The 20,752-nt window shown below is 42.4% G+C and overlaps 1 protein-coding gene across 1 annotated transcript in view; it reads left to right on the forward strand.

The window, feature by feature from the left end:
* The first annotated feature begins 2,159 nt into the window (after nucleotides 1-2,159).
* Nucleotides 2,160-20,752, forward strand: part of PGM2 (phosphoglucomutase 2) — a 40,564-nt gene continuing 21,971 nt past the window's right edge. The window contains exons 1-3 of the mRNA XM_058546870.1: nucleotides 2,160-2,281; nucleotides 6,705-6,872; nucleotides 17,534-17,640. Of these exons, the coding sequence (XP_058402853.1) occupies nucleotides 2,186-2,281; nucleotides 6,705-6,872; nucleotides 17,534-17,640 (371 nt within the window). The 5' untranslated portion in view covers nucleotides 2,160-2,185. The remainder of the gene's footprint in view (nucleotides 2,282-6,704; nucleotides 6,873-17,533; nucleotides 17,641-20,752) is intronic.

The following is a 20,752-nucleotide window of genomic DNA, read 5'->3' on the forward strand; positions in this document are numbered from 1 at the left end:
TGAGGAAAATAATAACAAGTGTCAAAATATCCCCTTACCACCCCACTCCCCACACCTTTTGAACTGTACCAGAGACTCAGCTGCCACCACCCCCATCATGGAGGGAGCGATAAGACTTTGAGGCCCAGAAACCCCCCTCCGCTTCTCACCCAGTGTGTCACCTCCCTATCCCCACCCCCCCACCCACCCCCCGAGGAGGCTGGAAGCTGCATAGACCCATCTGGCAGGGCTCTGGCCCTTGAGAGGGAAACAAGGGCAATTGGGCCCTGCCTAGTCTCTGACTTTCTGTGTCCTGCAGTTTCTGTCCTAGTGTGACTGAAAAGAAGTTTGGTCTGGTGCAGAGAAAGGAGATAGCCCGGAGCGTGGCAGACCTGCAGACAAAGTGACAGATGAGAAGACCGAGGCTGCCCCTCCTTCTTCTCTTCCTCCTCCCCGTGCTCCAGTCTCTCGGCCTTTCAGTCAGGGGAAGGACCACCTTCAGCGGTTCTTTCTGTGTGGAAAGCGTTTTCCAGGCTGCCTCCCGCAACGTTAACTGCGTCCTTCCCTCACGTCTTCCACATAGGTTTCAAGTGCTCAGGGAAGCTTCCCAGACTGGAACAGCACCCTAATATGCACCCTCATGGAGTCTCCTTGCTTTCCCTCCAACATTCTTATCAGTTTGTAATTGTGTATCAACTGATGTGATTATGTGATTAACATGCCTCTCTCACTACGCTTAAACAGATATCATATACCCTGGATATATATTGTTTCTTTCTAAAGTGGAACTAGAATACACAGAACACGCACAATTCATAAGTGCAGCCCCGTGAATTATTACAAAGTGAACACACCTGAGCAACCACTGCCCAGGTAAAGAAATGGAACAGTCCCAGCCTCCCAGAAGGCAGCTTCCTCCTTCCCAAAGTAACCACTCTCCTGATGTCCATAGATCAGTTTCGTCTCCTTTTTAAAGTTTTAAATCTTAAGACTTTTAAAAACTAAAATATAATTTACATACAGTGAAATTTACCCTTTAGAGTGTACAGTTCTGTGAGTTTTGATAAATACATAGCATTGTGTTTATCATAGCCTCAATCAGGACACAGAACAGTTCCATCACCCCCCCAAATTCCCTCGTGCCCTTTGTGGAATCCCTCTCCCCACCCCCAGTCCTTGGAAACCACTGATCTGTTTTCTTTCCCTATATTTTTACGTATTCTATATATATGTGGAATGATCCAGTATGGTGGGGGAGGACTAGCCTCTTTCCCAGGAGGTAACGTTTGTGAGGTTTACCCATGATGTTGTGTATAATAGTTTGTTTTCATTGCTGTATGCATATACCAGAATCTGTTTATATCATTGTATGAATACACCACAATGTATTTATCCATTGTGTTGTTGATGGACATTTGAGTTGTTTCCAGTCCGAGACTACTACAAACAATGCTGCTAGGAACATTCTTGAACACACCTTTACATGCTCACTGCATGCATCTCCTTTATGGCTTCGTGATCCCAAGGTCATGAAGATGTACTCCTATCTTAGTTTCTAGATGTTTCATTTTACCTTTCACACTTACACCTACAATTGACCTGGAATGCATATTTGTATGTGATGTGAGATAGGGTTTCAAGTTTCTTTTTTCTTTTTCCTACACGGATGTCCAGTTGACCAAGCAGCATTAAGTGAAAATGAGCCCTTTCCCCTTGCCCTGCAGTCCACCGCTGAAATAAACTGTCCGTACCCGTGCTGTTTTGTTTCTGGACTCTCCCATTTTATTCTCCCATCTTAATCCTCCCATTTTGTTCTTTTTCAAGATTTTTCTCGGTTGTTCTTGACCCTCAGAATGTCTACATAATTTTTAGGCTCCTATCTGAGTCTACTCGTCCGCCTGACATGGTGCGAGGCGCACAGAAGCAACTCAGTGACTAGCTGTGGTATGAATGGGGGTGACCTCGGGGCCTTGCATAGACGCGGGTCAAGACTCAGCCCCCCCAGCCCCCCCACGCCACTCTTCCACTCTGCTGCCCCAGAGGCGCGCCGGGGAACCGCGAGGAGGCGTGCTCAGGGCGGAGCGCGCCGTTCCCTCCGGGACGCGCTGGCTCAGTGGCCGCGTCCCCCCGCCCCGCCTGCTCGTCTCCCCGCCCTGTCGGAAGGGCGGTCGCGCCTCCTCCTGCACTGGGTGGTGGCGGCGCGGGGATGGTGGCGGCGGCCACGGCGGCTCCGGGAGGCGGCGGCGCCGGCATGGACACCCGGCTGGACCAGGAGACGGCCCGGTGGCTGCAGTGGGACAAGGTGCGGGGCGCGGGGGGGCTGGGAGCGCCCGGCGCAGGTGCGGGGTCCTCTGGCTGCTCCCCGGGCGCCGCGCCGCCTTTCCCGCGGCGGGGGCCGCTGCCTGCGCTTCCTTCCTTCCCTCCCCTCCCCGGCCGCGGCGCAGCGCGGGGCCCACGGGAAGACGGAGGAGGAGGACGTGGCGGCGGCCCGGCCTCCCCGGGTCCCGCCGGCCTGTGGCAGATTCGGAGTTTGGCTGAGAAAGGTTGTCCCGGGACAAAACCAGCCTTCCGACCGGCCGCGGTGCAAGTCCGGGAGTGGAGGAGCGAGCCGGGGCAGGTCTGAACGCGGCCCGGCTCTGGGGTCTTGCCTAATTGAGGCGTGGACGCTCTCCTGTCACCCAGACCGCCGGCTTGTCCTCAGCAGGCGGCTGTGCATGCCCCGCTGACACAGAATTGTTCCGTCCCGCCTATTTCTTTTGCTCCTGGGAACTCTGCAGAGCAGCATTCCCATCCACCTCTCCCTGGTGCTTGGTTCAAACATGGGACCTCGCGATTGGGCTCTGACTTGAGGCGTCTTCCTCAGGTCTCTGACTTTGCTGAGATGAGAGGAAACCCCCTGGACACAGCGCCACTAGCTTTTCTCCTCTTCATTCTCTTAGATGCTGGAACAAAGAAAAGAATCAGGGACCCAGCTCCGGACATCACTTCCTTTCTCCTTTCTATCTTGAGTTCCTCCTTCCCAGTTGTTCCTTACTTCGGGCATACTGTTTGTTTTTCCAGAAAGTTCCTTTCTGCTCTCTTCTGCTGAACTTGTTTCTCATGTTGTTACTCATGTTTTGGGGTCTGAACTTAAATGTAGCTTATGTGGAGAGGTCTTCCCTGGCTCCCAGTGGTAAATTCTCCCTAATACTCTCTCTGTTCCTGTTCTTTTCCTTCATAGTTATTACTGCGATTGGTCAAAACAAACAAACAAACAAACAAACAAAAACTTGTTTGTAGGTTTATTTGTTTAATGTTTATCCCCAGGACTGACTTCAAATGCATGAGCTCTGTTCAGTGGCACAGGACCCATTCTAGGAGGGCCCAGCACTTGGTTTAATATTCTGCTGTCCTGTCTTAAAATTCTTAAAAATTGTTGAACAAGGGGTCCCACATTTTCAGTTGGCACTGGGCCCCAGCAAATTGTATAACCAGTCCTGTCCGCTCCCTCAGTAACTTGCATGGTTTATAGGGCCTGACACAGTGCACTACTCCTAGTAGATACCTAAAATAATTTGTTGAATAAATGAAGGAGGTTGCAAGTCCTGTCAGCAGGGGCAGGTTTGCCTCTTTACCCTCCAGTCCCTGTACTTGAAATGTCAGCACATCCTGTTTCCGGTTTCTGTTGGCAACTCCTTGGGTGGTTTTTCTTGTCCTGAAAAGACAGCCTTGTGATTATTTAGGGAAGAAAAATGTTTCAATTTCTGATAACTTAGTAATTTACAGTGTGTAGAATTTTTTTTTTCTTTTTTTTGCTAAGGAAGATTTGCCTTGAGCTAACATTTGTGCCAGTCTTCCTCTATTTTGTACGTGGGTCACCGATGAGTAGGGTAGGTCCTTGCCCAGGAACCAAACCTGGATTGCCGAAGCACAGCGCACCAAACTCAACCACTAGGCCACGGCCAGCCCCAGGGTGTAGAAATCTTGTAAAGTCATAGTTGGTCATGAATTGTTCCATAAAACTTTCCCTTTGAAGAAATAAAAACCTAACTTGCACAAAATTTGTATTTGTATATAGAGAGGTAGTACCTCCCTGGATAGAGGTGGGGGGGGTGTTGTCCTTTTTATTTTTAAATTTCTACCACTTCTTTTGTTCTTTCCTCTCCATTTCTTCTTTGGTTTGAGACAGGCACCAGGCAGGAACTTCCTGCCAGCTAAAAGCATTGCAGCCCTCTGGTCTGATTCCCCCAAGGGGGGTCAAGGCGCCGGGCCGTGCCCTCCACATTTCCACTGTGCCTTCATCCCTGTGCCTTTCGCTGCTGTCAGCTTTGGTCACTCCCACGTCTGATTCTGATCTCTCTTGCTCTCTTGACTTTTCATTCTCTCTCTCTGCCTCCTTTGGTTTCTCTCAGGATCTTTGGTCTTTTATAGATGGCGAAGGCCAATTAGGATTTTCCAAATCTACACTGTGAATGAGAGAATCACTGGATATTGGGTGTGACCTTGAAGTCTGTTTTCTCATTCACTCAGCAAATATGTTTTGAACCTCGTTGTGTTCCAGATCTGAACCCTTTCTTGGGGGCACCTGACAATCCAATTGGTAGATTGTGCTCTGTGATCAGTGTCTGTTGCTCTTAACCTGAAAGATGAGCTTTTACTTGATTCCTCTTGAATCTGGAACAATCTGGAAATATGGGCTTAATGCCAGAAAGCCCAGGTTTTATTGCAATAGCATTTCAGAGTTTAATGATGTGGCCACATCTTGCCTGCATGTTCATCTTGTTGGATGATGACTGTAAGATAGAAATATAGTACTTACTCTCTTGTTCCTCTGAATTCTTAATTTAAAAGTCTAATTTGCAATTAATGTGATTGTCATTTTTTCTCCATTCTTAACATTTTCTGCAACTATTGTACAAAAAAAATAGGGCAATGTAAAGTGAACTTAAATGATTTGTGTGAGTCTCTATTTGAAGCAGTTAATGTAATAGAAAAGGCACTGAGTTTATGTTTATCATGCAGTTTAAGCAATTCGCTTAATATCTGAGGCTTCCCCATCTGTAAACTGCGGTTTTTGTTATTTGCCTGCTTCTCTAATCACGAGATTAAATTTGACCAGGTGTGTGAAAGCATGGTACAAATTCTGAAACACTACAAAAGTAAGATTTTATATATTAAATTATATAATCATCACTCTCTGGGAAAATCTGAAGACATTAGGGAAGAAAATGAACATTTGATTACAACTAAATGCCAGGCAGAGAAAGAAGTTTTGTATTAATTTAATGTAAACTACCTCATAAGGGAGGTTCTAGACTGTTCCCATTTTACAGACGAGGAAACCGAGAATTCAAAAAGCTATGTTGTCTGCCCAAGTGCATAGAATGAGTAAGTGATGGTGTGGCTGGGATTCCATTCTGGGTGTTAGAACCCAAAACCTGTATGTTCGTTCCATTTCTCCAAAAGTGCTTGCCTTGTTAGGAAAGAAAATAATACTTACATTATAAAGGAAAAACTATTTCCTTCTACTCACAACACTTCTGACACCAAATGTGTGGGTTTTCCACACCAAGCAATTTTCCAGTTCTCTGCGGACACCAACTAGGTGTCTTACAATTTAATTCAGTTCAGACGCTAACTACCTGGAGTTAGCTCAGAGCCCCCAGGTTAAGGGCTCAGTCCCACAAGACTGCCCCGATTCAGATGCCAGTCACAAGTCCCAGGTTGTTACCTGTACTTCTGACCAACCAGCGGTAAATCAAGGGTTCCCATGACCCCCTTCTAGGATTTGAGAATTTGCTGGAACAGCTCACAGAACTCAGGATATCACTTTACTTACTATTATCAGTTTTATTATAACGGTCACAGCTCAGGAAGAGCCAATGGAAGAGATGCACAGGGCAAGGTCTATGGGAAGGGGCACAGAGTTTCCAAGTCCTCTCCAGGTACACCAGCACGTGATGTCTTCACCAGCCTGGAAGCTCTCCAGGCCCTGTTATTTAGGGTTTTTATGGAGGTTCCATTACATGGACATGATTGATTAAATCATTGGCCATTGGTGATTGAACTTAATCTCCAGCCCCTCTCCCCTCCCTGGAGGTCAGGGCATGGGGCTGAAAGTTCCAACCCTCTAATCACTTAGTTGATTCCTCTGGCAACCAGCCCCCATCCTCCAGGAGTTACCTCATTAGCATAAACTCAGGTACGCCTGAAAAGGGCTTATTATAAATGAAAAGCTATTCCTCTCTCCCTAATTACTCAGGAAATTCCAAAGATTTTATAAGCTCTGTGCCAGAAACCAGGGACAGAAACCAAAAATGTATTTCTTTTTTTTTTTTTTTAAAGATTTTATTTATTTATTTTTCCCCCAAAGCCCCAGCAGATAGTTGTCTGTCATAGCTGCACATCCTTCTAGTTGCCGTATGTGGGACGCGGCCTCAGCATGGCCAGAGGAGCCGTGCGTCGGTGCGCACCCGAGATCCGAACCCGGGCCGCCGGCAGCACAGCGCGTGCACTTAACCGCCAAGCCACGGGGCCGGCCCCCAAAAATGTGTTTCTTATATCACAATATCACACACACTGTAATTCTCAATAACTGACTTCAGATTTCAAAAGCATCAGAAAATTGAAAAGCCTGTATATATTTTTTATAGGTTAGAATTATCGTGGGTTTTTTTTTTATATTTCAGATTTTTCATTCTCTTATTCACCTGGCTATATCTGTTATATACATTTCTGTTTTGCAGAATCCTTTAACTTTACAGGCCGTGAAACAACTAATAGCAGAAGGTAATAAAGAAGAACTACAAAGATACTTTGGGGCTCGAATGGAGTTTGGGACAGCTGGCCTTCGGGCTGCCATGGGAGCAGGAATTTCTCATATGAACGACTTGACTATCATCCAGACTACGCAGGTACCACATTTTTATAATTCTTAGTTATTCTTAATGTATCTCCAGTGTTAAAAAGTAAATTGAGGCATACTAAAATTTTAAGAGTTTATTTGAGCAAAAATCTATCTGAATTGGGCAGTACCGAACTGGAAGTGGTTAGGAGTGCTCTACCGACGGGAACCAGGGGAAAACTTTTGGAGAAGAGGTGGAAGCAAAGCAAGGAAATTATTTCATTAGCTGTAGCTTAAGTGATTGCCTTATTTGGGAGAGCCTTGTTGGCTATTTGTGATTGGGTGTCCTGAGGTTTTGATTTCTTAACCTTGAGGAATTTACAGGCTTAGTTTTTGGTTTGCTTTCATTGGCTGCTAAGGCATTAAAGCCACCTCAGTCCAATGGCATCCTTATTTAATTAATTTAACCCCAGCCTCTTGTGTTTGGCAGAACTAATTTGTTTTAATTGTGGCCATGTCTTGTGGGTCTGCCTAGGCACAAGGAGTCACACATTTACTCCATAAAGTAAGGCTTGCGTAGCTGGTTGAAGCAGTACTTGTTTCAAAACTCATACAGCTGAGCCAGCCCTGATGGCCTATTGGTTAAAGTTTGGCACACTCCAGTTCAGTGGCCTGGGCTTGGTTCGTGGGCACAGAACTACACCACTCGTCTGTCAGTAGCTGTGCTGTGGCAGCTCACATAGAAGAACTAGAAGGACTTACAGCTAGAATGTACAACTATATACTGGGGCTTTGGAAAGTTAAAAAAAAACAAACTCATATGGCCATTTATTCATTCATTGATTTTAGCGAAGATTTATTGAGTGCCAACTATGTGCCAAGCATTGGGGATATAATGATAACTAAAACAGACAGGTTCCCTAATGGAGCTTTCATTCCACTGCAAATCCACCAGCTAAACTGACTGACTTTCATGGTCTTGTAATTTTTGTCATGTTTCTACAGATGCAAGCATTGAAATGCTTTTCTAACTGCAAGAATAAACCAAGAGCCAATTCCATTTAGTTTTAATTTATAGTATAGGGGGAAATGATTGCTGAGTTCCCTTGCCTTCATTTGTGAATTTCACTGTCAGAGTCTAGACCCAACTTTTAGGAATAGAGGTGAAGCCTTTGACACAACAGAAGAGCTGCCACTGAGTATCAAGAGTTCTGTTTATAGGGGAAATGAAGCAGAACAGATTATTCTGTTTCTTCAACTACTTAGACTTGTTACAAAGGAAGATCATTTTAATTCTGGGGAACAAAAGCCTGGAAAAATTAACTAATGATGATTACATGTACCTCCCAGCAGAAGAGGCAGAATTGGGCATGTTCAAGCAAAACCCTAATAAGGAAGTTGTGGGTAAGGGTACAGGGTTGCCATGGTAACCCCTCAACACAAATTGCTGTTCAGCAGTATGGCTCCCTGAGGTCTCTTTGGAGGGAAGGCTTGGAATGGAGTTAGCCTGGGAATCCAAGTTTATGGGTAACATGGAATTGTGCTGCTGGTAAGGTTACCCTCTGCTCCAGTTACTAGGGCTGTGTAACAAATCACCCAAAACATGGTGGTTTTAAACAACAACCACATGTATTTTGCTCACAAATCTGTAATGTGGGTAGAGCTCAGTGGGGACAGCTCATCTCTTGCACTTGGCATCACCCGGGCCAGCTTGACGCCTGGAATCATCTGAAAGCTCCCTCACTCACATGTTTGCAGTTGTTGCCGGCTCTTGGCTGAGATCTTTTCTGGGGCCGGAACACTATGTGTGACCTGGGCTTCCTTATAACATGGTACCTGGGAAAGCATCGAGAGCAAGTGTGTGTGCACCACATGGAAGCTGTACTGACTTTTATGACTTTACCTTGAAAGTCACACAAAATCACTTACTTCCAATATATTCTGTTTGTTAAAAGTGAGTCAATACGGCTGCTCATATTCGAGGAGAGACACCTCTCAATGGAGGAACATCAATGTCACATTAGAGGAGCGTGTGGGATGGGATATATTGGCAGAGCCGTCTTTGGAAAATCCAATTAGTCACACCTATTAGGCCTAATTGTTAAGGAATTCTAAGGGATTCTTTTTTTGTTTTTGTGAGGAGGACTAGCCCTGAGCTAACATCTGATGCCAATCCTCCCCTTTTTTCTTGAGGAAGACTGGCCCTGGGCTAACATCCATGCCCATCTTCCTCTACTTTATATGGGACACTGCCACAGCATGGCTTAACAAGCAGTGCATCAGGGCGCGCCTAGGATCCGAACCTGCAAACCCTGGGCTGCCGCAGCGGAGCGCACATACTTAACCGCTGCGCCACCAGGCAGCCCCTAAGAGATTCTAAATGAACCTTTTCTCTTGTATTCATCTACATCTAGTTTCTAGGGAATCTATCCCCAGAAAGGTCTTAGGACCCATTCCCCCCTCTCCCATGGGGGAGTTGGTCTCTTGTGGGAGTAGAACCTGTGATAGCTAAGAATCCTACAAAATTAAAACGAGTAGATCCTTTAAAGATCATCTGAGTCAACCAGCCACCCCTTGGGATAATTTCCTCCACAATCCTCACCGCTCCGAAGTGACCATCCAGCCTACACTGGGACACTTAGAACAGGAGACAAGGATGTTAAGAATTACAACAATTTTGAGGAGTGATGTCAGCATCATGGCAGAGTGAGCTCTCCCCTTAGACTCCCCCCCCAAGATACAAAAAAAGGACATTCATATACCAACAGAGAACATTCACACAACACAAACCTGGGGAAGGAGCTGGAATTAAAAGTGAATGAGGGCCGGCCCTGTGGCTTAGCGGTTAAGTGCTCACGCTCCGCTAGTGGCAGCCTGGGTTCGGATCCCGGGCGTGCACCGATGCACCGCTTCTCTGGCCATGCTGAGGCCACGTCCCACATACAGCAACTAGAAGGATGTGCAGCTATGACATACAACTATCTACTGGGGCTTTGGGGAAAAAAAAAAACAAGGAGGAGGATTGGCGATAGATGTTAGCTCAGAGCCGGTCTTCCTCAGCAAAAAGAGGAGGATTAGCATGGATGTTAGCTCAGGGCTGATGTTCCTCACCAAAAAAAAAAAAAAAGTGAATGAATTCAATAGATCTCCTAACTATATCAACATAAAAAGACCTTCTTCAAGGCATATAGTAGTAAAGCTGGCAAAAGTCAATGACAAAGAAAAAATATTAAGAGCAGCAAGACAAAACAAATTAATGTACAAAAGAACTCCTATCAGGCTCTCAGTGGATTTCACAGCAGAGCCCTTACAGGCTACGAGAGAGTGGAATGATGTATTCAAAATTCTGAAAGACAAAAACTTTCAGCCAAGAATACTCTATCCAGTGAAAATATCCTTTAGATATGATGGAGAAATAAAAACTTTCCCAGATAGACAAAAGCTAAAGGAGTTCATCACTACAAGACTCCCACTATAAGAAATGCTCAAGAAGGCCCTCATACCCAAAAAAGAAAAGAAAAAGGGGATACAAAGCCTTGAGCAAGGAGAAAAATAGGTAGACAAAGTTAGAAAAATTGCAGCTTTCTATCAGAACAGGTTAGCAAACACTTAATTATAACATCAAAGATAAAGGGAAAGAAAACACCAAAAATAAATATAACCTTGTCACTTTAACCACAAACTCACAACACAAGATGGAGTAAGTCATGACAATAATAACTTAGAAGGGAAAGAGAAAAGGGATGGAATCGACTTAGTCTAAGGAAATAAGAGGCTGTCAGAAAATGGACTATCTCATCTATGAGATTTTTTATACAAACCTCATGGTAACCACTAAACAAGTAATCAGAACAGAGACACATATGATAAATAAAGAGAAAACTAAGAAAACCATCGTAGAGAACTACCAAACTGAATTGGTAGTCTGAAACACACAGGACGAGAAACAAAGGAAATACAGAAGAACCAGAAAATGAGCAATAAAATAGCAGCATTAGACCCTTATATATCAATAATCACTCTAAATGTAAATGGATTGAGGGGCCCCGCCCTGTGGCTTAGCAGTTAAGTGCACGCACTCTGCTGCTGGCCGCCTGGGTTCGGATCCCGGGCACTCACCGATGCACCGCTTCTCTGGCCATGCTGAGGCAGCGTCCCACATACAGCAACTAGAAGGATGTGCAACTATGACATACAACTATCTACTGGGGCTTTGGGGGACAAAATAAATAAATAAATAAAATTAAAAAAAATAATAAATGTAAATGGATTGAATTCCCCAATCAAAAGACACAGAGTGGCGGGATGGATTAAAAAACAAGACTCAACAATATGGCAATATGCTGCGTGCAGGAAACACATCTCAGCTCTGAAGAAAAGCACAGGCTCAGAGTGAAGGGATGGAAGACGATACTCCAAGCTAATGGGAAACAAAAGAAAGTAAGTGTTGCCATACTTGTATCAGACAAAGTAGACTTCAAGATAAACAGGTAATGAGAGACAAAGAGGGGCAATATATAATGATAAAAGGGACACTCCACCAAGAAGACATCACTTATAAATATATATGCACCCAACACAGGAACAGCAGAGTACATAAGCAACTATTAACAGACCTAAAAGGAGAATTTAACAACACAATAATAGTAGGAGATCTTAACACCCCACTTACATCAATGGATAGATGATCCAAACAGAAAGTCAATAAGGAAATAGTGGACTCAAATGATAAACTAGACCAGATGGACTTAATAGATATATATATAGTGCACTCTGTCCAAACACAGCAGAATGCACATTCTTCTCAAGCATGCATGGAACATTCTCAAGGATAGGCCATATGTTGGGAAACAAGGCAAGCCTCCATAAATTTAAGAAGATTGAAATCACAACAAGCATCTTTTCTGACCAAATGCTATGAAACTAGAAATCAACTACAAGAAAAAAACTGGGAAAGTGACAAAGGTGTGGAGACTAAACAACATGCTACTGAACAACCAATGGATCACTGAAGAAATTAAGGGAAAAATCAAAAAATATCTGGAGACAAATGAAAATGAAAATACACCATACCAACTCATATGGGATGCAGCAAAAGCGGTCCTGAGAGGGAAATTCATAGTAATACAGGCCCATCTTAACAAACAAGAAAAATCCAAAATAAGCAATCTTAAACTACACCTAACAGAATTAGAAAAAGAAGAGCAAACAAAGCCCAAAGTCAGCAGAAAAAGGGAAATAATAAAAATTAGAGCAGAAATAAATGAACTTGAAACCAAAAAAATAGTAGAAAGGATCAATGAAACAAAGAGCTGGTTCTTTGAGAAGATAAACAAAATTGACAAACTCTTAGCCAGACTCACTAAGGAAAAAGGAGAGAAGGCTCAAATAAATAAAATTAGAAATGAAAGAGGAGAAATTACAACAGATACCACAGAAATACAAAGGATTATAAGAGAATGCTGTGAAAAACTATATGCCAACAAGTTGGACAATCTAGAAGAAATGGATAAATTCTTAGACTCATACAACCTCCCAAAATTGAACAAATAAAAGTCCAGGACCAGATGGCTTCTTTGGAGAATTTTACCAAACATTCAAAGAAGATTTAATACCTATCCTTCTCAAACTATTCCAAAAAATAGAGGAATATGGAACACTTCCTAACACATTCTACGAGGCCAACATCACCCTGATACCAAAGCCAGACAAGGACAATACAAAGAAGGAAAATTACAGGCTAATATCACTGATGAACATAGATGCAAAAATCCTCAACAAAATATTGGCAAGCCAAATACAGCAATATATTAAAAAGATCATACACCATGATCAAGTGGGATTTATACCAGGGACACAGGGATGGTTCAACATCTGCAAATCAATCAGTTAAAGTTAAACACCACTTTAACAAAATGAGGAATAAAAACCACATGATCATCTCAGATGCAGAGGAAGCATTTGACTCTCAACTCTCAACAAATCGGTGTAGAAAGAAAGTATCTCAACATAATAAAGACCATATATGACAAACTCACAGCCAACGTCATACTCAATGGGGAAAAACTGAAAGCCATCCTCTGAGAACAGGGACAAGACAAGAGTGCCCACTCTCACCACTCTTATTCAACATAGTATTAGAGATTTTGGCCAGAGCAATTAGGCAAGAAAAAGGAATAAAAGGAATCCAAATAGGCAATGAAGAAGTGAAACTCTCGCTGTTTGCAGAGGACATGATTTTATACATAGAAAACCCTAAAGAATCCATCAGAAAACTATTAGAAATGATCAACAACTACAGCAAAGTTGCCAGGTACAAAATCAACTTAGAAAAAGCAGTTGCATTTCTATACTCTAATAATGAACTAATAGAAGGAGAAGTCAAGACGACAATCCCATTTACAATCGCAACAAAAAGGATAAAATATCTGGGAATAAATTTAACCAAGGAGTGAAAGACGTATACAATGAAAACTATAAGACATTATTGAAAGAAATCGATGATGACATAAAGAAATGGGAAGATATCCCATGCACATGGATTGGAAGAAGAAACATAGTTAAAATGTCCATACTACCTAAAGCAATCTACAGATTCAATGCAATCCCAATCAGAATCCCAATGACATTCTTCACGGAAATAGAACAAAGAATCCTAAAATTCATATGGGGCAAAAGACCCCAAATAGCTAAAGCAATCCTGAGGAAAAAGAACAAAGCTGGAGGCATCACAGTCCCTGACTTCAAAATATACTACAAAGCTCTGTTAATCAAAACAGCATGGTACGGGTACAAAAACAGACACACACATCAGTGGAAGAGAATTGAAAGCCCAGAAATAAAACCACACATCTACGGACAGCTAATCTTCGACAAAGGAGCTAAGAAGATACCATGGAGAAAGGAAAGTCTCTTCAATAAATGGTGCTGGGAAAATTGGACAGCCACACGCAAAAGAATGAAAGTAGACTATTATCTTTCACGATACACAAAAATTAACTCAAAATGGATCAAAGACTTGAAGGTAAGACCTGAAACTATAAAATTCCTAGAAGAAAATATAGGCAGTACACTCTTTGACATTGGTCTTAGAGGGATCTTTTTGAATTCTGTGTCTACTTGGACAAGGGAAACAAAAGAAAACATAAACAAATGGGACTTCATCAGACTAAAGAGCTTCTGCAAGGCAAGGGAAACCAGGATCAAAATGAAAAGACAACCCACTGCTGGGAGAAAATATTTGCAAATCATATATCTGACAAGGGGTTAATCTCCGTAATATATGAAGAACTCACACAACTGAACAACAAAAAAACAACCCAATCAAAAAATGGGCAGTGGATATGAAGAGACATTTTTCCGAGGAAGATATACAGATGGCCAATAGGCACATGAAAAGATGTTCAACATCACTAATCATCAGGGAAATGCAAATCAAAAGTACACTAAGATATCACCTTACACCTGTTAGAATGGCTATAATCACAAAGACAAAAAATGACAAACGTTGGAGAGGTTGTGGAGAAAAGGGAACCCTCATTCACTGCTGGTAGGAATGCAAACCCCACCCCACCAAATGGTGCAGCCTCTATGGAAGACAGTATGGAGATGCCTCAAAAAATTAAAAATAGAAATACCTTATGATCCAGCTATCCCGCTACTGGGTATTTTTCCAAAGAACTTGAAATCAACAATCCAGAATGGCTTATGCACCCCTGTGTTCATTGCAGCATTATTCACTATAGCCAGGAAGGGGAAGCAACCCAAGTGTCCCTCGACTGATGATTGGATAAAGAAGATGTGGTATGTATATACAATGGAATACTACTCAGCCATAAAAAAGACAAAATCGTCCCATTTGCAACGACATGGATGGACCTGGAGGGTATTATGTTAAACGAAATAAGCCAGACAGAGAAAGACAAACACCGTATGATTTCACTCATACGTGGAAGATAAACTAACACACCGACAGAGAGAATATTTTGGTGGTTACAAGGGGAAGGAGGTTGGGGGCCGGGCACAAGGGGTGAAGGGGCGTATTTATATGTGGACTGACAAACAATAAAGTACAACTGAAATTTCACAATGTTATAAACTATTATGACACCAATAAAAAAAAAGACTGGGGCCGGCCCAGTGGCGCAAGCGGTTAAGTGCGCGCGCTCCGCTGCGGCGGCCCGGGGTTCGCTGGTTCGGATCCCGGGCGCGCACAGACGCACTGCTTGGTAAGCCATGCTGTGGCGGCGTCCCATATAAAGTGGAGGAAGATAGGCACAGATGTTAGCCCAGGGCCGTCTTCCTCAGCAAAAAAAGAGGAGGATTGGCGGATGTTAGCTCAGGGCTGATCTCCTCACAAAAAAAAAAGAAAAAAAAAAAAAAAAAAGACTTACAACAATTTTATGAGAGCAGGTGCATTTTTAAAATCTTAGGAGTGGTTTCAAAATTGAGGAAAAGGATTCCCAGGACAAACCACCCAGGCTTCCATCCCCAACGCTGGGTATTGTGACCTGGCAGAATGTGCTGGCTTTTACTATGGCCCAGGCACCCTGCCTGCTTGTCTCCGGTGTGGACTCTCATCCTAATGGGGCTCCCAAATTCATCTGGTTGGATTTAAGAAACAGACTATGTGACTCAAGAACATCCCAATGGGAAATAGGATAGAGACTGGAGGGAAACTTTATTATTTGCCTCATTAGTAGAAGTTATAATTTCCTCTTAGGTTACTTAACTGAGCCATGACACATCAATGATGGAGAACTCACTGTCTTCTGAAATAGCCCTTCTATCTTTGGATTGTTCTCATTAAAAAATAGTTTCATTATTTTGAGCTAAAATCTGTCTTTCTGTAGCTTTTACATATTGGTCATAGTGTGACCTTTTGAAGCCATACAAAATTTATTTCTTGTGTCTTATGATAACATTTTCAATTCTGAAAACCTCTCTCATCCCACACTGAGTTTTTTCTGTAATATAAGCATTCCCTCTTCCCTTAGCCATTCACTCAGGTCCTCAGCCTTCGCAGATCCAAGATGTGAGGATTTTGGACTAAGGCTGAATGCTTTTTGCCCCCTTGAACACTGGGGCCACAACACAGGGGTCAACCAGGGACAGGGAAAGGGTACTGTTGCTGTTGTCATCCTTAGAGTGTAAGACATCTGGGTACCTTCTGGGGAACCCACAAAATCAATACACGTGTCCTTATTTCCTTGTATCACACAAACTCAGAAGATGCACCCAGTGCAATATTTTTGTCCAGGAAAAACTAAAGGCATTCTAAATTGGCACTGTTCTGGCAACAGAACTGTGAAGTATCCCCCTATCAAAAATAAGAGTTATAATTATTTTTTATAAGACTTCTTTCAGCCCAAATGAAATAAGTAATATGAACCATCATTATTACCCAATCAACCAGAGTTCTCTTTGTTCTGTAATAAAACCTATTTTATCCAGTAATCTAAATCTTCCATATTTCAGATTGATGTGGTGTTATTGCACCCACTGAGATACAGGGATTGTGTGTTCCATCATTTCTAGGCAGGTGGCAATAGCCCAAACTCTGTACAGTCTTGTTTGTATAATTGGCTATGCCCTGTAATTGAACTGATAAGACCTCCTTAAGACCTCTGCCTGCTGGAAAACAGTGTCACAAATGAACAAACAGAACAGGTTTAGATTAGTTGATAATCAAAATCCTATCAAATGTACAGAGTTTCCTTGACCTACTGATGTTACAGAGCAGCAGAAATGTTTGAACACCTCCCTGTCCTCAGTGATTGTAGAACTAGTGTAAAGGAAGGAGTATAGGCTTTGAAGGAAAATAGCAATAAATTAAAAAATAACAATAAACAAAAAATAGGGGCCAGCCCGGTGGCATAGCGGTTAAGTTCACACGTCCCACTTCCGCGGCCCGGGGTTCACTGGTTCAGATCCTGGGTGTGGACCTGCCCACCACTCATCAAACCATGCTGAGGCGGCATCCCACATAGAGCAACTAGAAGAACCTACAACTAGGATATACAACTATGCACTGGGGCTTTGGGGAGAAAAAAGAAAAAGGAAAATTGGCGACAGATGTTAGCTCAGGCCCAATCCTCCTCACAAAAAAAGAAATCTCATTAAAAAAATTAAAAAATAAAAAATAATGCTCATAATGCAAACACATAGTAGTTCCTTGGTGTTGGATTCTCAGCACTTGGTGTGTTTTAAGTCACTTAATCCTTATACAGCCCTTTGAGGTGGGTACTATTATTCCTGCTTTACAGAAGAATAAACTGAGGCACTGAGAGATTGAGGAACTTGTCATTTGCTTGTAGGTGGCAGAGTGAAGGACAAACCCAGATTCTGTGAACTTTCAACCCAGCCCAAACCACCTCTAACCAGACCTGAGCACAAATCCAGTCTCAGCTACTCATGTGTCTGAAACCAGCAAGTCACTGAGCCTCTCCGAGCTTTAGTTTTCCCATCTGTAAAATGGGATTCCTTGGCAAAGTTGAGCTGGGGGTTAGAGAAAATAGATATTAAGTATCCAGCACAGTACTTGATACATATAGATAGACAATAAATAAAGCTGTTATTTTCTTATTGTTCAGTTTGTTTAATTACTGAAGGATTTGCCCCCTCTCTGCTACAGTGTTGTCTTGTGGAAGTAGAGAAAACGTCACCAATTTTTTGCCAAGTTTTGATGTGTTAAAGCATTTATGCTCTTTTAATCCATGGTATATTTTTTAGGGGTTTTGCAGATACCTGGAAAAACAATTCAGTGACCTGAAGCAAAGAGGTGTCGTGATCAGCTTTGATGCCCGAGCTCATCCAGCAAGTGGAGGCAGCAGCAGAAGGTATTTAAACATTTTTAGGAAACTATTTTTTTGTAGTGTATTCTGTGGTTTTATTTTTAATCAATGATGGGTAAATTCTGTTTGTAACTTTTAAGAATTCTGGCTTTACGTTTGGGTTAAGAAAATGAAATTATTTAGACAGTCTGGAATTTAATATCTATCCAAGTGAAAGAAATTTTTTAAAGTGGCAATATTATTTCTCTCTCTCACTTTCTTCTGTTTATGTAATTTTTTTCTGCCACCATTCATAAGTCTCATGAGCTCCTTCCTGTTCTTGAATGCCCATTTCAAGCTGCATTCTTGTAACATTCCCAAACCAGTGGGACTCACGTGTAGCAGTAGGCAGATGATGATGATGATGATGATGATGATGATGGTGGTGATGGTAATGATGATGAGGCAGATGATGATGGTGGTGGTGATGGTGATGATGATGATGATAAGAAGGAGGAGGAAGCAGATGATGATAGTAATAGCAGCAGTCATTTGAGTGCTGAATATGACCTTGGCACTTAGGTATTTACTCGTTTACTCCTTACAACAATCTGTAAGGTATGTTCTTTTATCTCTCTGCTCTAAGATTATACAGTGAGAGAAGGAGCTACAATGTCAGCGTAAAGAGGCTGGCACCAGCAAACTTCTCTAAGGGCAACATCGTACACATTGTGGGCAGTACAGTCTCTGTCACAGCTACTCAACTCTGCCATGTAGCACAAAAACACCCATAGACAATACATAACTGAAGGGACATGGCAGTGTTCCAATAAAACTTTATTTACAAAATGGGCTGTAGTTTGCCAACCCCTGCTCTTAATCATGTTATGTGACGCTCTTTTTTACTTGAACATTTCCTCTATTGTGATGAATTTCTTTGTCACTCCAGAGTATAAGTATTAGTAGTTTCTTAGATTGGAGGAACATACAAGTATTTAATATTAATGAATAGTCTCATTAACTTTATAGAGCTGGATAAGTTCATAGAGTCCTAATCTTTGCCTGTCAAGAGCTTCTAATCTAAGAGAGAAGCACTGATGGGAACAAATGTTTGGCTATAAGGAAAGGAGCATGGCCAGGGCAAAAGACAAAATGACAGCTGCCCCTGGATTGAACTCAGGATGATATAAGACGTTTGGTCTTCAGCTGCAGGCTCAAAAATATGATTTTTGTCAATAAAGCAAGAGAGAAGCTTTAGCTCCCGGGGATAGATGCACATGGACTGTATGAGAGTGATGTAGTATAAACCAGAACCTCAGTTTGTCAATTTTCTGTTAGTGAATTTATGGTTAGAATTAGATCATACGCATGCTTTACTGGCCCCAGAGGCAGGTCGGATCCTCCGGCCAGAGCATGCACAGTGCATAATATGGCTAACTCCGTCTGTTTAGCTTCTCAAATTTCTTCATTTTAGGCTGACTACCCTGCATTGACACATCCTTCAGCTATGTTAACATTGTCAATTAAGGTACAGGTATTTCTTGTTCTTGCCTTGGAGCCCTATCGTTTCCTTAAAGAGGCTGATGTTACTGATTCTATATGAGTTTATGGTTCACATCTCAGAGTTTGATGGACTGGGGTGGAGTGGAGCTCAGGGTTGCTCTCTGTCACCTACAGCATGCAAAACATTTAGAGATCGTAACATAAATATTAAACCAATACATGGTAAAACATTCATGATGAGTAGATGGAATCTTCCTAACGAGATAGAAACTTGCAGTCTCAAAATTTTACCTAAGGAAATGTTGATTAGTTCTTTAATCTTCCAATTTTAAATATCTGGTAGGAACAAAGTGATAACTGTTAAGCATACGCAGAGAACACATTGAATCTTTTTTGTGCACATTTGTATCTTAGTTCCTATTTATCATGTATATATCATATATATGTTGAGTATGTCCTTTGCCAACTTTATGAAAGGGCCTTTGAAGTCAGCTTGAAATGATAAACATTTCATGAGGGCAAAAGTGACTTCCATGCCTTCTAGTAAATGCACTTTGCTTTTAATTCAGATTCTTATTAAAATTGTTTTTGCTGGATTTCGTTATTTTTATGACTTTCCCCTATGTAGCTTTTTTGTGTGTGTGTGAGAGTAAGATCAGCCCTGAGCTAACATCCATGCCAATCCTCCTCTTTTTGCTGAGGAAGACTGGCCCTGGGCTAACATCTGTGCCTATCTTCCTCCGCTTTACATGGGATGCTGCCACAGCATGGCCTGAGAAGCGGTGCCTTGGTGCGCGCCTGGGATCCGAACCCGGTCCGCCAGCAGCAGAGCATGTGCACTTAACTGCTATGCCATGGGGCCGACCCCTGTAGAGGCTTTTTTTTACTGTCAAAATCATTCTGGTATTACTGTTGATCCTAGGAATTTTAATGCTTGAGTTGTTAAAAGTGCAGAGATCTCCTCTTTGTACCCCAGTCACCTCCTGGAATAGTGTTCGATGAAGCTAGTGCTCAAGGAATGTTTGAGGAGAGAATGAATGATATGTTTGTTTAATTCTGTAGTGGTATGATGTTGTTCATTGGAAGGAAATTGTTCATTTATTGTGGTAATGTATTTTACACCAAGCATGGAGAAGGACTTGATGCCATGTTCTGTGTCCTGCCCCAAGCCAGTTGCTGTGGAAATTGACAAATATGTCAGTGTGAAAGATTTAAGTCTTCTTTTAAGGAATGAATAGAGCCAAGATGTACATATGTCATATACATATATGTTGTATACATGTATATGTCATATATATACCATATACTCACACTCATATTTGCCAATATGCATATCATGTATGTTTCATATAAGACAACATCTGATCAAGTGCTAGTCTTCATGGTATATACTGGATTGTGATAGCTTTGGACTAGGGTTTCTCAGTCTCTGCACTATTGACATGTGACTTCATACTGGGCCTGATAATTCTTTGTTGTGGGGGACTGCCTTGTGCATTGTAGGGTGTTTACCAGCATCCCTGGCCTCTACGCACTAGCTGCCAGTAGTCTTCTATCCCTACCCCCAGTGACAACCAAAAATGTCTCTAGACATTTCAGATGCCCCATGGGGACAGAATTGCCCTCAGCTGAGAATCGCTGAGATAGACGGAGTTGAAAGACTTGGATGCAGGCC

This window comes from Diceros bicornis, chromosome 8, assembly GCF_020826845.1.
Source record: "Diceros bicornis minor isolate mBicDic1 chromosome 8, mDicBic1.mat.cur, whole genome shotgun sequence".
In the NCBI taxonomy this organism is placed as follows: domain Eukaryota; kingdom Metazoa; phylum Chordata; class Mammalia; order Perissodactyla; family Rhinocerotidae; genus Diceros; species Diceros bicornis.